Genomic DNA, 16,661 nt, shown 5'->3' on the forward strand with positions numbered 1-16,661 from the left:
CTGTTGCTTTCTGGGTTTATTGATAAGCTGGAGGAAAGCAGAAGGGGAAAGATGAAGGGAATAAAATACAGGGCTAATCAGCTGAGCTAAGCAGGTGTGAAGGGTAAGGGTAGGTGAGATGATCAAGAAGCTATCAGGAAGGAAAGCCAGGGGGAGAAAAATGTAAGGTCTGGTCTAGGGAAGTCCATGCTGAACCAGGGCTAAGAACCTGAAGATAAAATGTAAACTCATGATTTTGATAGAAAATGGAAATATAATTGACAACATTTCTGTTTACTTTGTGAGTTCTTTTTTTTTTATGGGGGGAGGAGGTGCCCTTCCTAAGATGGGAGGGTGCCACATGAGCAGATGCCTGAATTTGTATATGTATATGCAGAGAGGTACAGTCCATGGGAGGGCATCACTTTCTCTACAGGAAACAGCTCCTACCAGTTGAATCAGGCAATCAACAACAGGCCAGTGAAAGAACAGGGTATAATGTCTTTCTGAAGGCCTGGATTTTCAACACTTGACATCTGGGAAACAGAAGCCAGGACAACTACTGTGTAAGAGATACTGGTTACTAAGCATACTGGGCTTGCTATTTGAATAGTTTTACTATTCAAATACTCTAAGCAATGTTAAAGGTAAGAATGCTGCCAAGTATCAAAGGTGGGATCTTTAACATAATTTATTGCTATAGTCTTCTTGTTAAAATTGCAAAGGGCTATCTACTTCTAGTGTAACTCTCTCCCAAACATATTGATATCACACCACTCTCATCAGTATACACTGTATATGAATATGAATCTGAAATATAGGTATCAGGAATGTTCTGAAAATAGGAGATTAAAGTATATGTGGATACTGTGCACAAAAATTAAGTGGCAGGATGGCTCCATCCCAAACATCCACTTACAAAGAGACTTATGAACTCCAACGGTTACTCATGTCTGATGAAAACCTTTGAAATTTTGCTACTTTACTCAAATGGGAAGCAGTCCCTAGAGAAAATACGGGGGTGTTCAGAGAATCAAGATCTGCTCTGTCCCTTGTCCCTACCCTATGACGGTGCAGAAGATGCACTCTGTTCCCTAACACAATTCCTCCAACTAGACCAGGTCTTGGGCATCAACAATAGGTCTTGAAATTCCAATATGTGTATCAAGAAGTGGTCAAAGCAAAATGCTTTAGTGTCTAAACCCATTCCCTTAAGGAAGTTCCTTTCACAAGGTTTTGAGAAACAGCACTTTAAATTAATAAACACCTAACTTTGGGAACTCGCTGAACAATGATGAAGTCTAAAAGCTGGAATCTGTGGTGTAAAGAGTAAACTGAAAGATAAATGCTGCATTCTGTTCATCTGTCCTGTAGAAGAGTAGTTAGACATCTTTTCTCCTAAAATTCTAGACCACATGTGGTAGGGCGCATTTTTCTTTCCCTGCCAGATTCATAGGGTGAGACATGGACATTATTAGAAAGGTGGAGCAAGTTCCTCTCTCTCTCTCTCTTTCCCCCCCCTACACTAGATATAAATTTCAATGAATTTTCCATGGAAGAAATTAACATGAAAGAAATAGGACAAATCAGAAGTCCAAAGGGCATGACATCCAGGACAGTGTTCACCGTTTCTCAATCCCCAGCCTCCCACCTAGCTCAGCCCCTTCCTGACATGCAGATGACACAGATACACAATTAAACAGAAATACAGGCTGGAGAGGCTGAATGCACCAGGGTAGCAGTGGCAGCCAGCTGTCAGCTCTTATTAGCTTCTGCATAAAACATACCTTGAGTGTGGTTTGTTATCAATTACTTGCTGAAATGGAACAACTGGGGCAAGGCAAGACCGCCACCGCTCATATGAATTACAGTGATTGGTTGATTGATCAGGGCACCTGTTGTAAATCATAACTGTTCAGACAATCACAAGCCGGTGCTTTAACTTGTAAACAAAATTCTTGTCACTGCTGAATTGCTCTCACTGGAGATGAGCATTTGGGTACATTTCTAAATGAATCTCACTGTTGTTTTTATGTCGGGAGATGGGGAATAGGTTTCATCATAAGCAAAAAGCAACACTTTTCCCCGACTCCTCAACTTTAGTAATGGCCACAGGTTTGGGTCCAGTCAGAGGGGAGGAATTTCCATAAAGGTCATTGGCATCGACATTTTATTTCAGAGAACGGTGATCCTAATCTTCACTCCCAAGTACCTAAGAAGACAGTGTTACTCTGGGGAGACTGGAGGAGGAAACTGAGATTAGGAGTCTGCAAGGGGTTGGAGGTCACACTAGAAGCAGGGGGTCAAACAGGGTTTGCCTAGATTCACAGCGTGATCCATGATCCAGGGTCTAGGTTGAGTGTTTCCTTGATGTGTGTGGTGAGCAGGCCTATGTCCTCTCACCTGGGGTAAGTTTCCAGAGGAGTGGTGACGTTTGGGTCGGTTCACAGCGCTGCTGGGAAAGCGATGCAGCTGGGAACCACTGGAGTAGCTGCCTTCCCCCTACAATTTCCACTTGGTGGCTGTCCGTGGCTTTCCCAGATGCCGGGTCCGATCAACCGTCAGTAGGGTTGAAGCTCGGTCACCTTTATGGCAACATTTCCCCCTCTCTCCCTCTCTCCCTAGTTCCTGTCCCTCCCAAATCTGTGACTTCTCTAATGATGAATAAAGATGGCTTCTTGGGAGGAATGTCAGTCAACACCGGCGAGGTATTTTGCTCAGTCCCAGGCCGTTTATCTCTACTCAGTTCAACTTCAAAATACAAAGTGACTGTGGGAGAAGTTCAGAGACGGCTCTCACCCCCTGAATGCCTCAATGCGTCTCTCCTTGGCGGCGTCCTCAGAAGGTAAAAGAAAATAAAACAAACAACAATAAAAACTACACACACACACACACACACACACACACACACACACACACACACACACGATTCTATTAGTGGAGGAAGGTCCTGTGGAGACTGGGGGAGAAAGTCCGGACGCAGTTGCCTAGCAACCCGGAGTCTAACTAAGCGCAGTTCTGCGTGATTCTTCAGAAAGGCTGTGGAAGCTACCAGCTTGTATCTAGCACTCAAGAGCTTAGATCTCGAACCCAAGCCCCACCCATCCCAGACTTCATTGCGCATGCGCAGCCCTCCTAGTTAATTCACGTTAGAAACCTTTCACTTTCTTGCCTGCGCAAGACCCCAGCCAGCTACATGAACTCATATCTGGGGCATTAGCCTCAGTTCAACCCAGAACCTCTCCTCCTCACCACACATGCTCATTTGAAACTGAAAAGGCAGTTTCCATCATGCCTTCTTTCTACTCTCCATTTTACTAGTTTAAAAAGACAGACGGGGAGTAGCTAAGTTGGTCTCATGATCAATGCACTAGTATACTGTGCTTCCCACTAAAAAAAACCCTTTTCTACCTCAGTGACCTTCCTTCAATAGTATCACATCTCACAACATCAATAGTACTTTGTAACTATTAGTAGTCATTTTCTGGGGCTATGTAGTTGATCTCCAACACTGCAACCCATGAACAGTGTCCTGGTAAAAGTGGAGAAAGAAATGGCTATTGTATTTTTTCTGCAACAGTTCTTGCCGACATCTGGACCCTTGGCACTGTCCTTGCTACGTGACTTTGTATGAGAAAAACTTTCTGGAGTTAACCCATTTTAGATGTTCACTATCCCTTTCTTTCCTAAAAGTGGCTGGTTGAAAAGCACTTTCCTTCTGTTTTACCCAGCCCTTAGAGGATGTGGGGAACCTGGAGGAAAACTAAGGGTGTTGATGTAACCCACAGACGTTCTTAGTGTGAATCCTCTTCCACTGGACTTGTTTAGTTTTCAAGTGAGTCTTTTAAGCTTTGGAGTCAGGATGTTTTTATTGTTACTATTATTATTACTATTATTTTTATTATCATTATTATTATTGATTTTTGAAACAAGGTTTCTCTGTGTAGCCCTGGCAGTCCTGGAACTCACTTTGTAGACCAGGCTGGCTTGGAACTCAGAGATCTGCCTGTCTCTGCCTCCCAAGTGCTGGGATAAATGTTTTCACCAGCTCACTCCAGCTTCCAGAGCGGGATTGTTTTAATTCAATTCCTGAACATGAGTGTATAAAATCTATGGATTGAGATGGTGAATACAAAGTGTTTATCATATTAAACATAGCAAATGTTAATACAAAAGAATTGTTAACATGACAAACATCATTAATTAAAATGTCAGGTCTTCTCTCCCCTTCTAAAACTTCTCCATTATGTAGTTATTTTTTGGTTTCTCCTTTAGAAACCTACTGTTTCTGGAAACAAGCCCTTCTCTCTCTCTCTCTCTCTCTCTCTCTCTCTCTCTCTCTCTCTCTCTTTTTTTTTTTTTTTTTTTTTTTTTTAAAGCTTGCCTGGATTCTGCTCTCCTCACTGGCTCCATGGCAAGGAGTGAACCTGTGCATGTACATGAGCATTCTTACTTTTTCTGCACCCGCTACCCTACATTCTAATTATTCTCATCTGGTATCGTTCTCCCCACCCCTACACACCAACACAAGATTTTAAAAATAAGACTTACTTTTTATGCTCTGTATTGCAGAAATTAAGCAAACCTCAGCAAACTCTCAGCAAATAACTGAAAGGAAGGGTTGCAGGAGTGGTAACCTCAAGTTAAAACCTCTTCAAGCTCCAGTGGTCTCTAGATTGCTAAGTCTAAACTTTGTTTCAGGAACACTCTGAGGTTAATCAGAATGTTAATTCTTGCAATTGCAGAGCCAAATCGAAAAATGGGGGGAGATCCTTGAGAGAAAGGCTAGAAAAAATCGGTTTGAATTTACCCGCGGGCAGGCGCAAAGCAGCAAATGTCACGTTACTCACCTCCCTGGTGGAAGGTAAGCAAGACTTGTGGCCATTTCACGAAGTAGCTGAGCTCAAGTGTCGGCTGGAGGCTGACATTTTACAGGCTTCATGATTAACTGGAGATCACTGTGATGGCCGTGTCCTCACGAGTTGGATGTCAAGGGACTGCAGGAGAGAGGACCAGAGGTCTTTTGACTTAGAGGGAGTTCGAAGATTCAGGGGAGCCAAAACAAGGTGCATAAATGTTTCTATGCTTGAAACAGGAGTCAGGCCCAATCGCCTAAGTCAGAGGAGGGGGTCGCTTCCCTGGCCACAGTGGCTGTAGCATCCTCTGCTTGACTTCTGCAAATTGCAGAAGTGTTACTAGGGAAAAGCAGGTGGGCCTGGTGAGGGTAAAAGCACTTGCTTCCAAGCCTGACCACCTGACATCCACTCCTAGGTCCCACAAGAAGGTAGGAGAGGTCTTTTCTGGTTTTCTTCCCACCTCTACACACTTATCCCCCAATAAATGTAATAAAATTCAAAAGGCATAAAAAAAAATCTAGTGCTCATGAGTCTTAATGGTTATTTTAAAACTCATGACTGTCCCAGAGTTCTGTCTCCTACCTCTTAGGACTTAATGAATTATTAATACCTTAGTAAGTCCAGCGATGCTTAAGAGAAAACCATAAAACCATGGAGAGCAGGGTGGGTTACGAAAAAGTATGGAGAGGCAAGTTGAATCTTCAAGGCAAATTCATTGGTGGTGAACTAAATGGCCATCATTTTACTAAGAAACTTCTAATTTGCAAGTCAGTTTGTGTTTTCAGTTGAAATCTATGGCCTGTAATAATTAAGATTATCTATATGGTCTAGAAGAAGAGTGTCTGCAGTTGAATGTGAAGGGGGGGTCAAGTGGAAACACAGCCAGGTGGTACACCTGGAAGATGGTGGAGAATATTCTCTGGAATCTTCCTGTGTCCTGTTTTTGTTTGTTTCTCTTCCATATTTTAGTAAATGTGATGTTATGACTCTTGTAGGGAATTGGTTCTTGAAGGACAACATCTCATGTTATCCAAGTGATAGCCATAAAGATATCGAAGAGTTGCTGATCCTGCATTTTATCATCTTTAAGGCAAAGTTTTTTTGGCTCAAACTCACCCACCTGAGGCCTTAAATCACATTTCCAAATCCCACTTGTTAGTGGTTGACTCTTGTTTGCCTGTGGATATTCCGTTCTGCTTTTAGGGAATTCTTAATATCACAGTCCTCATTTTCAAAACAGTCAAGGGAATCTTTGCATAAGACAGAGATTTTGGTAGAGAAGGGAAGAAACTGGAAATCACACCATAATGGCAGTATTTGGTGGACAGTTTTTGGTATTATGAATCCTTGTAAGCACTATGCTTTTAAGTCTTATGTTATTATGATATCATTAAAAGCAAGTCACATTCCCTCAATAATAATGTGTCTGTGAGATAATTCAACATCCCTCTTCTTTTCCTGTTTGTGATCTTTTCTCAGCCCCCCAAGGCTGTGCATTAAAAGGTAATAATGCTTTATTCAGAAGGATCTTACTCCTAAGCTCAGGAATGCCTAGTGTGTCCTGGTGTCTGCAGTTACAGATTTGTGCAGTAGAACATCTTTAAGTAGGATGATGACAGAAAGCTCTGAAAGAGAAAAACCAGAAAGCAGGAACAATTCTTTTGCTGCTGAATAGAAATACTATTTTCATATACATGTTACATGTAGTTATTAATATTCAACAACATTTACACATGTGGATTTGTTTATGCATATTAGTTATAAATATGAGACTGTTTGTCTAATAGAATTACAGGAAGATGGTGCCACTTTTAAATTTTATTTCAAGCTGGTATAACTGGTACTTTAAATAGAAGAGAGGAGTCTGGCTAGCATATCCCACCAAATGTCCAGATTCAATTAGAACATGGCTCTTGAATCTATGGCCACTTTCTCCTTAAGCCAAAGTGAGTGTTTTTCAGGATGCCCTGTGTCCCTAGGAAGGTGTCTGTGTCTCTTGTCTGTCTAGAGGCTGGCTTAGGGTAGATACTGGTTGAGTAAGGCTTGTCCTGTTCTCTTTAATTATGAACTTCATCTTTACTTTGGGTATCTGTCTCAGGTTTGAGTCTGGTCCTTATCTGGCCTCAGGTGTCCATTACCGGGACATTGATTCTCTGTTGCTCTGCTTACAGGGGAAGCCGTTCACTTAGCTCGGGATTTTGGGTATATTTGCGAAACAGAGTTTCCTGCTAAAGCCGTGTCTGAGTATTTGAACAGACAGCACACGGACCCCAGTGACCTGCATTCCAGAAAGAATATGCTGCTGGCCACCAAGTGAGTTCCCAAAGACCCTGGGCCCTGATCCAGGACTCTTCTCTGGTGTGGGTTCCAAGTCCCTTGTCAAACGCAACAGCAGAGCAGGCCAGGAAGCTAGCTGGCTGGAAGCTGTGAGTGTGGTGATGACCTAGACTTGAGGGCTGCTGTCCCAGTCCCCTTCTCAGTTTACAAAGAGTACAAATGCAGACTTTTAACAGTTTTTCTCTACAGCTCTGGGGTGTCAGGTAGATTTTCCCCACATCCCTTCCCAGGCCCCTAGGTGACTATTTCTGTCTGGGCTTTGCAGTGGTGTCTCCCTTGCCATCAGGAGGACAGCCATGTGTGTTCAGTCAGGGTGTCTATGTGTCACCCACGTGTGCCCATCTCTACCCACAGCTCTAATTACTCCATTTCCAACGTTGCTGTTTGTCATCGTCCATGGACTTGTAAAATTTACTACAACTCCAGAGGGGAAAACAGTAAATCTCCGGCTAAATTTAGGTCTAGAGCTCATTTGAACATTTACAGTGGGTTTTCTATTTATTTGATTTACTCCTGTCTTTGGCTTGGGGTCATATTGTTGGTGTTTTATGACCAGCTCAGGCCTGCAGTGGGCGGTGCTGCGTGCATCAGCACGTTTCTCTCTTGCAAGCGCGGCCTAAACAGCAGCGCTCATTTATTTAGCGTTCCAGGACGCGGTTTGTTCCGTTGACAGCATAATTTAAAGAAATATATGGAAGGCTGAAAAATCATTTGCTCAAATTTGTCCAGATGTTTTTGAGACGTGATTGGAATTTGATTGCCCCTTTCCGCAGGGTCAAAAAATATTAATGTCCCAGAAGTTTAATTGCTTACAGAGTCTGGTTTGGGCTGTGTAGATTTTAAATGCTTGACTCTTAAAACATTTGTTCTCTGCACTACAAAATTTCCTTTTTTGGCCCTTTTGAAAAGAGTACAAACTTAAGGAAAGACTTTAATCATCTTTCCCAACAATCAAAACCTGGCACCTACCCTCGTTTTAGAAGGATATGGGCTAACACACCATCTAGCACTGTAATAGATTTTTGTTGGTGAGTTACACTCTTACTCTCTTGCTCTGGGATCTGATAGTAAGGGCCATTGTATTTTCTAAACGAAACAGGGAGCTTGGGGGGGGGGGGATAAACCCTAACTTGTCTAAAGCAGGTAAAAAGATCCACAAAACCTCCTTGTTTCCTAAAAGGGTGATTTGACACCCCCAACCCCTACCCCTGGCCCCAAGGAAGCCTTAGGACTTTTAAGGCCACTGCGTTTTAGCCTAGGGTATCAGAATCACCTTGGGAGCTTTTTCACTATAGTTGTATCTGGACCAGATGGAAGGGAGGTGAGTCAGAGCCTGGAGTATGCATGTGAACCTCCCTGAGGCCATTGGGTGAGCACAGTCACTTGCTGTGGGGATGTATGGATATATTATGAATGGAGACCTGGGAGGGTAAGACAGAATCTCTCTACCAGTGCCCTGCATCCATGGGCTTTGGGAATGCCAATCTTTCAGTTGCTGTCAGTAGGCGAAAAAGAGATTCCCTAGTAGGGTTATTACTAGCCCTGGGCAACGCAGCAGCACCCTGGGGAGAGGTGCCCTAAGGGTCGTTCAAACCCAGAAATCTGCCCTGTTTACCTGAGAGTTAGGCCAGGTGCTAGTTGCTAGCTCTCCTTTCAACCCTTTCCCGCCTTGGTCCAGTATGCTTCTCTTGACATCCCCATAGAACCACAGAGTAGGTGAAGGCAGGTGGTCAGGAGAAGCGTCCCAATCTGAGAAAGGCTGTGGCCTCTGGGATACCAAGCCTCAGCTTGCTAGCAGAGCCAAGCCATTTGACCTTCAGGGCTAAACCCCTCCCGTTAATTTCCTATATTAAAAATTTCTCAAATAAGCTCAATCCATAGTTAGGCACACAGGATTCCTAAGGCTAGGAGATTTCTCTAAATTGTAGGTGCCTCGAGGAAATAAAAACCTTCAACAAATAAAATCTATCCTCCCCAGTGTTTTAACCATCTACCTTTAAGTTTTATTTAAACTATGCAGAAATCTTTTTATATTGACAACAATCCTTTTATACAAAGGTTTTTAGTAGTTCACATTTGCAAAAGGGGGGCACTTTTTTTTTTTTTTAAGAAAGGAAGAGATATTTCTCTTCCAAAATGCTGCAGGTAAACGGGTTTTCCTTTGAATAGAATCAGCATTCTCTCCTAGAATAAACAGGTTTTTGCCCTGGGCTATGCAAGGCTCTAGCAATCTGCTTCTGTGCCTGGGACAGGCTTGTGGCTGAGGGGTTTAAATCTTTCAGGGTGTGTGTGTGTGTGTGTGTGTGTGTGTGTGTGTGTGTGTGTGTGTGTGTGTGTGTGTGTCTGAGAAAGAGAGAGAGAGAGAGAGAGAGAGAGAGAGAGAGAGAGAGAGAGAGAGGTTGGAAAGGCTAGAAGGGGAAATAATTAAAGAAAAATGAGTGCCAGGTAACAACTAAAAATTATTGACTATTCAAAATCAAAAACCAAAATGCCTAGTGAATGCCCTAAAGCAGAATACAGGTGGTCAGGGAAGGAAGAGGGAAAATGAAAGGCGTGGGGGTGGTGGTAGTGGTGGTGCATTCCTCTCGCTAGGTCCCTTCCAGACCCAGCTGCTTGGGTGAGGGAGCACTCTAGGGGAAGACTCAGCGGAATCCCATAAGTTAGCCTTGCTGTCTAGAGACCCAACGCCTCTGGGCTTGTGTGAGTATGCCTGGGTTCCAAGGCGAGTGGCCAGGACTCTGAGGGCGCTTTTCTCTTCCTCCCTCACCATCCACAGGCAACTTTGTAAAGAATTTACGGATCTGCTGGCGCAGGATCGGACCCCGATCGGCAACAGCCGGCCCAGCCCCATCCTAGAGCCTGGCATCCAAAGCTGCCTCACGCATTTCAGTCTCATCACGCACGGCTTCGGCGCCCCGGCCATTTGCGCTGCGCTCACGGCCCTGCAGAACTATCTCACCGAGGCGCTCAAAGGCATGGACAAGATGTTCTTGAACAACACCACTAACAGGCACACGTCTGGGGAAGGCCCAGGTAGTAAAACTGGCGACAAGGAGGAGAAACACAGGAAATGAAAAAAAAAAAAAAAATTAAAGAGAAGGAAAATGTTTTAAATACAAAAGGAAAACAGAAAAAAATAATTTTAGCTTTAACATATTGGATTGGCTTTGGAAGAATTATATTAGGTAGAATACACATACAATCAAAATTTAAAAAAGAAAGCTAAATAACTTAAAAAAAAAAATAAACTGAGGCATACAACGGAGCAACAAACTGGCTCTCGGTGTCTATTTCAAGATACACATGGAGACAACCGTCCGGATTTTCCACTTCGGTTCTTTCGAGCTTAGTAATACAGATAATAAAAGAAAACTATGAAACCCCCTTTTGGAAAATAAACATGAGACGAAACATGAGAACACGCTAACTTATTGGAAGAAAATTGGAGAAACGTTGGTGTCGATGCTTTGAGAGCTGGTTGACTGAGACGCACGAACTTTTAAATTTAAATTTTTTTTTAAAGGAAATTCTCGCAGTCCGCGCGCTCCATTTCTCCTCACCCTCCTCTCTGCTGCTTCCCTTTCTCCCATCCTCACACGGTTCCGGGAACCTGCCGGGTGATCCCCAGCGTGATTAGTTCTTTGGCTTTGCGTTTGTCCCTTTGGTATCCAGACCTTGCCTTGTTCCCAACTCCCCCGTGCCCAACTCCCCGCCCCCCCCCCCCGTGTCTTTAATTAGGGAGGAGTGGAGGGGGAAGGGGGTGGGAAAAGGCTCTAGCTTTTGATCTGGTCTTGAGAGTCGAGGTTCCCGAGGCAGAGGAAACCCAGGCCGATAAGTTGATTCATCATGGTTCCTTTCAGAAAATGTTACTAGTTCCCAGACTTGCCAGCACCTGTTCACAGAGAATATTATATTCGTTATACTTGTGCCAACTAGAAGTATAGTTTAAAAAAAAAGAAAAAAGAAAACAAAACACGAATACTTTGATTAGTATGTAATTCCTTCGGAGGGGTATGTACCATTTCATTTTCTTCTGTTTCCCAAAGCTTTACCCGCATGGTTTATGAGCTTCTTCAAAGAAGACTTGGGCTTCCTACACAATCTATAAGGTACTGAGAAAAAAAAAAAATCCGATCCCTTTAAAGTCAAAGTCTGTGTGTCAGAATTCAGCAGGTTCACTTCTTTAAAGAAGCTCAAAGGGAATCGTTTAGGAAGTGGCCAGTATGGTGGTGGGGCGGCGGGGGCGGAGGGCGCAGCTTTGAATCTCGCTTATGCTCCTCAACTCGGGGATTTCCACAGGGGTAGGGCACTGTAAAATGCCATTTAAGGGAGTAAGGTTTCTTGGGAACCTATATTCTAATAGTGTTGTCTACGCTGAAAAATGAGTTGCATTTTCTTGGGCTCTTTGGAGATCCTTGTTCTAATGGAGCAAGAAGCAGCATTGCCGATGTAATTGGGGAAGACAGTCTACAAACCACCGTGAGCTTTATGAATGAAGCAGTTTCCTCCTGTCAGACATAGACATGTTTTGGCACAAAATGGTTAACACACACCACCACCACCACCACCACCACCACCACCACCACCACCGCCACCACCACCACCAAGCAAAGTGAAAGGGCTTGTATTTCAGCTTTGAATTCCTGTCTGGATATATTGGGGATATTCCCAGTGGTTGAGGTCCCATGCGTTTGATGTATCTCACTTTCCTCACCCCAATGTTTTTACTCATACTCCATCTTAGCATTACCATGAAATAAGTAAGCCCTGCACCTTTAGCAAGAGCAGTGAGATCCTCTGAGTATTTGGTTGATGAAATAAGTAGACTCATTTAGTGTGGGTACACTTGTTTCTTTTCAACAACCCAGGTGGAATCTTTGCAAAATCTATTGGGATTAAAAAATTCAGATGTTTTCCGCGATTTACAGAGAGCTCTCCCCACCCTAAATGATCTGGACCCTCAGTTTCCCCAACTTTCTTCAGTCCACCGTAAAGCAGAAGCTTTAGGGGCCCTCTGAGGGCTTTGCTTTGAGCGTTTACTTGAGGGAAAGGAAAATCTTGCAGTGAGTTTGAGGTCACTGGAGGTTGTAAGCAACAGTTGAGGGCAGGCAAACATCCCATCTCCTAGCTCCAGCTGCTTCCGAGGCCCGTGGGTTTTCAGGACACAGCCCTAGCCAAACTGAAAGGAGTACAAAGGGCAGGGAAAAGACCTTGTGGGAACTACAGACTCGCATCTTGCCTCAGTTTAGAAACCCGCCCCTTTTGTCCGAGGGCCTGACGCTTGCATTAGTTGAATTCTGATTGCACAAGGCCAGCAGAAAACACACTGAAAACATCATCTCCTTTCCTTACAGGGCAACGCGCCCCACGCGTGTGACATCGAGAGACGCGATGGACGCGCCTTGCTCTTACTGTGCAGGTCCTGGGAACATGTGGGCCACTGGAGCCCAGTGGTGTTGAGGACATAGAATCAGCAGCTGCTGGGGTCGCGAGCCGCGCGGGCCCTTCCTGCTCTCGGTCTCACCCTAAGGGCTAAGGCCACCAAGAAAGGCCAGTTCCCGAGTAGGTAAAGGGGCGGTGCCCCACTGGGGAGGTGGGGGGTGTCCCAGAGCTCTGTAAAGTCCTTTGGCCGCTAGCAGTCAGAGACATTGTGGCCTGGAAAAGTCTTTCTGCCAGGAAGGAAATTGTCTCTACCCTCACTCTCTTGAAGTGTGGGCATGAAATAAGGTAGGCTGTCTTAGGCGCCCAGCTCCCTGTGTGAGCGTCACCGGAAGGTGCAGCTAGATAAACTCGGCTAGCCCTCCCCCAACCCTCCTCACCTCGCCTCCAGGGGTGAGTCCTCAGTTTCTGCTTTTTCCTTTCTTTCTTTTTTCACATGGACCTCCAACCTCTTGCTTTCCTTAGCCAAGCCAGCTACGTTTATCTGATAATTGAGTTATTAAAAGATTTGGTTTCCTTGGGCTTATAAATCAATAAACAGTAGGATTAACACAAGAGTTTGCCTTTTAAGTCAAGGAAAACGTTTAAGACCAGACCCTTTGAGTTTTGTTTTCAAACCAAACAGGCGACTTGCAGGCCCCTCCTCTGCTCTGCACTCTGTAAGTTTTATGCCCTACTAAGTCTTGGGGTTCCAAACCAAAATAGCTAAAGACTGGAGTAAGCCTGCAACCGAGTTCCCTGGAGATTCTTCCAGGCCTTGCTTAGCGAATCTTTCCTGCCTTCTCCTACTTGCATTCTGTGTTTCATGGAGTTTGTTTCCAGGTGAGGATTCCATCTCCAGGGACCTTAACTTCCACCCCAACTAGGAAATAATTTTCTTCTCTCCCTTTCCCCGAAGTATCTTGCACATTCTTTCGTCTACCCCACCTCCTCACCCCTAGTTTTCTCTACCCCCATATAAAGAGCCCAAGAGGCTTTCAAAGATCCGATGTTTGTTTTCATTGGCCAAGGAAACCACTTTCTCTTAAGCAATTATTTCATATCCTATGAAAACTTTGGTCGAATGGAAAACCCCAAACCCTAACTTATCTACATACTTCTTCGTTGGGTAAAAGACTCATCCCTAGTTAGAGTTGAGTCATTTGATATCCTGTCCTTGCAATACATTATGTGGAAAGGAAATGATGACTTTAAACCATTCAACACTGCCTCAAGAGCTCCCACAGCGGTTCCCTCTTTTGCTGATGCATATTAAATTATTGGTGAAAGAAAAGAAAGGTATTGAAATTCATTCATTTTCTTTAAGGAGAAAATAAACGGCGTGAACACCATTTCTTCTTTAAATGTCAAAATTGATTCCCCTTTTGAGTTGGTCTCAAATTCACTAACTTTATTTTTACCACCCAGTCAAGAAATACCAACGGCCTCTTCTTGAGAGCACTCTGGAGGGTATCCGTGTTAAGTTTGTATATATTTATTTATGCTTAATTTAATGGGAATGTGTAAATATGATGAACAAGTAGTTTGGGATTATTTATCTGTGAATCTATACCTCTGTGAATGGGTGGTTAAAAAGAAAATCCGCTTGACCCTAGGTAGACTCCTATCTGAATTTTTCTGTTCTTTATAGACAAGCTGTTATGGTATTGGGTAGAAATTGGTTTATTGTCCAGTGTTAATATGATTTACATAAATAAAAAGATTGTTGTGTTTTTGTTGTGTTCTCATCTTCAGTTTCTTAAACATGGATATTGTTACATTCTACAGACAGAAAAGAGATAGAGCAAAAAGCTTTCTTCCTGTTGCCCTCCCCCACTGAAGTACATACAGTGTTTTTGTTACAAAAGAAATACAATAAATTATGCTTATCAGAAAAAAATGAACACTTTTATTTCCAGTAGGAGGTGCTTTACTTTTAAATTTCCAAATAGATATTAGTCCCAATCATATTTGTAATAAAAGTTCATGTTAACTACATCTTATTGTTTATTTTACCCTTAAAAGAGAAGGAGTGTTATGTTTACTCTCTGGGTGTCTAAAAGACTGTGAGTCCAGGCCAAAGATGTTACAGTGGGAAGCTGAATGGGTTAGATGTTCCCCAGGTGGTGTTGATGCACACTGTAAGACTGGGTGATGGCTTCTACACTTGGAGACCTGGGCTCTGAAGGGGTTGAGAGGTCAATTTCAGGATGGAAGCCCTTCCTCACCTTATCAGTATAAGGGCTTCTGCAAATAAATGATGGAAAAGCTTGCTTGGCTTCGGAGACTTCTAGTTGTACATGGCTTAGGAGGCTGTTTCTTATCTTGGGTTCTGGGGCTGCCTGGAAGCAGCCAGCTTTTCTCCCGTGGGTTAATGGACTTTGGCTTAGCCCCATAAGCTTCAGCGACTAAATATCTCAATCTGTATTTTGTCCCAAGGTGGGGGGTATCTTCCTGGAGACCAGGAAAGCAAAGTCATTCGAGATATTCCACAGTTTGCACAAGTCGCTGCCTCTTTTGGCATTGCAGGCTTTATCTGTCCTTCACTACACCGTTATTGTCTAACTGAACCATAAAAGTGGAAACAGCAGCCAATGCATACATCCAGAAATGGTACCTCCTAAGCTTAGATTACGTAAGAGGGTTTAGCAGATAGTTGGTGTTCGAATAATAAATAGTATGCCTTTTGTTAAGTTTTCCAGTTTCTGAATCAGTCGTGAACATTTGGATTTCCCTGTGGAGAAAAACAGAATAGATGGTACAATCTGTTTTATGGGAGGCTTTCTAATTCTTGTAGTATTTATTAATTTAAGAGGAGGAGGGTTTCCCTGGCTACAACTGTAAACAATGGAATAAAAAGGAAATAAAAGGAGAAGGGAAGAGGGAAGAAGTAAGGATGAGAACAAAGCAAAACAAAACAGGAATGCCACAGGAAGTGTCATGAGTGTGTGTGATCTATAAAGATTGGAAAAAAAAAAACAACTTGTGACTGTGCCTTAATCTCCTGGTCAGTTGTGTTAACATTGGATTTCCTTTTCATTTGCTGTACAGAGTGTGGGGTTGGCTGGCACTGGGCTTATATAAAGAGAGTTGTGGGAAGTTTTCATACCCTATGACGAGTTTTCCTACAGCAGGTGAACACCAGCCCTGGATAAACAAGACAACTAGTTTATTATCTCACAGGTAAACTCTGGACCATCATGACTCTCCAATCACTTTTTGGTAAGAAGTCAATGACCTTCATAAGCAAAAGTCCAGATCTATAGTGGCCATAACTGTGGGGAAAGACAGGGAGAGAGGGAGGGAGGGAGGAAAGAAGGGAGGGAGGGAGAGAGGGGCGGATGGGCGGTTGGAAGCTGAAACCATCACTATGGTCCAAGACCATAGAGGATGTAAGGAAAAGAACTTTAGCTAGAGCTCATACAACTTTGACCAGCACTGCAAGTGAATCTTAAGTGGCACCAGAGGTAGTAGAGTGAGTCACTGCCTCTCCCCTCTGCCTGGGGCTCACCAGAGCAGCCACAAAACTTCCATCCCCTCCCAGAAACCCACCACCGGCTTAAGGTCCTGATTAAGGTAGAAGCTTAAGGTAGAAGTTTTAGAAAATTGAGATGCTTTTCCTTTCTTTATTTGAAAACAACTGATGCTGAGTTCCTCCGTGGGACCACCAGGCCGGTTGATAGCCCTTGTGGATCCTCTTCTTTCCAGAAAGCCCATACAGCTCCCAGACCCCCTAGATGCCTTTTTGAGCAATGGCTGTCTGTCTTGTTGAAGACTCAGAAATTAAATGTGCAGCTCACAAGTCCATTAATTTTAGCTTCCCATTAATCTATTTATAACTGAGCCAGCAGAGCTCTATAAATACGGTCCTATAAAATTGAAGTCTTTCCCATAAATCTTCCAAGTTGTTTATTTACATGTATTTCCTGGCCTTTTAATGATCCCCCTGTAAACTCGGGGAAGACTCTCGCGGACCCCACACAGGATGGCTTGTGTACTCTCTTCCCTCTCCGTTCCCCATCCCTCAATGCGTTAGGTGCAGGCTCAGAGGAGGGCAGAACCAGGAGGGTG

General features: G+C 43.7%; 1 protein-coding gene across 8 annotated transcripts in view; it reads left to right on the plus strand.

Annotated features, from left to right (window-relative positions):
• Tfap2b (transcription factor AP-2 beta) overlaps positions 1–14,325 on the plus strand; it is a 29,323-nt gene extending 14,998 nt beyond the window's left edge. For 4 of the 8 annotated variants that reach the window (XM_036167722.1, XM_036167728.1, XM_036167726.1 and 1 more), the window contains 5 exons: positions 2,605–2,824; positions 4,725–4,843; positions 7,007–7,148; positions 9,949–10,205; positions 11,219–14,325. In XM_036167722.1, coding sequence (XP_036023615.1) covers positions 2,605–2,824; positions 4,725–4,843; positions 7,007–7,148; positions 9,949–10,205; positions 11,219–11,280 — 800 coding nt within the window. In that variant the 3' untranslated portion in view covers positions 11,281–14,325. Of the gene's footprint in view, positions 1–2,604; positions 2,825–4,724; positions 4,844–7,006; positions 7,149–9,948; positions 10,261–11,218 lie in introns of those variants that run through there. The other 4 variants (XM_036167723.1, XM_036167725.1, XM_036167721.1 and 1 more) reach the window with 3 other exon arrangements.
• Positions 14,326–16,661: the final 2,336 nt, after the last annotated feature.

Source organism: Onychomys torridus, chromosome 18 (assembly GCF_903995425.1).
Source record: "Onychomys torridus chromosome 18, mOncTor1.1, whole genome shotgun sequence".
Lineage (NCBI taxonomy): Eukaryota > Metazoa > Chordata > Mammalia > Rodentia > Cricetidae > Onychomys > Onychomys torridus.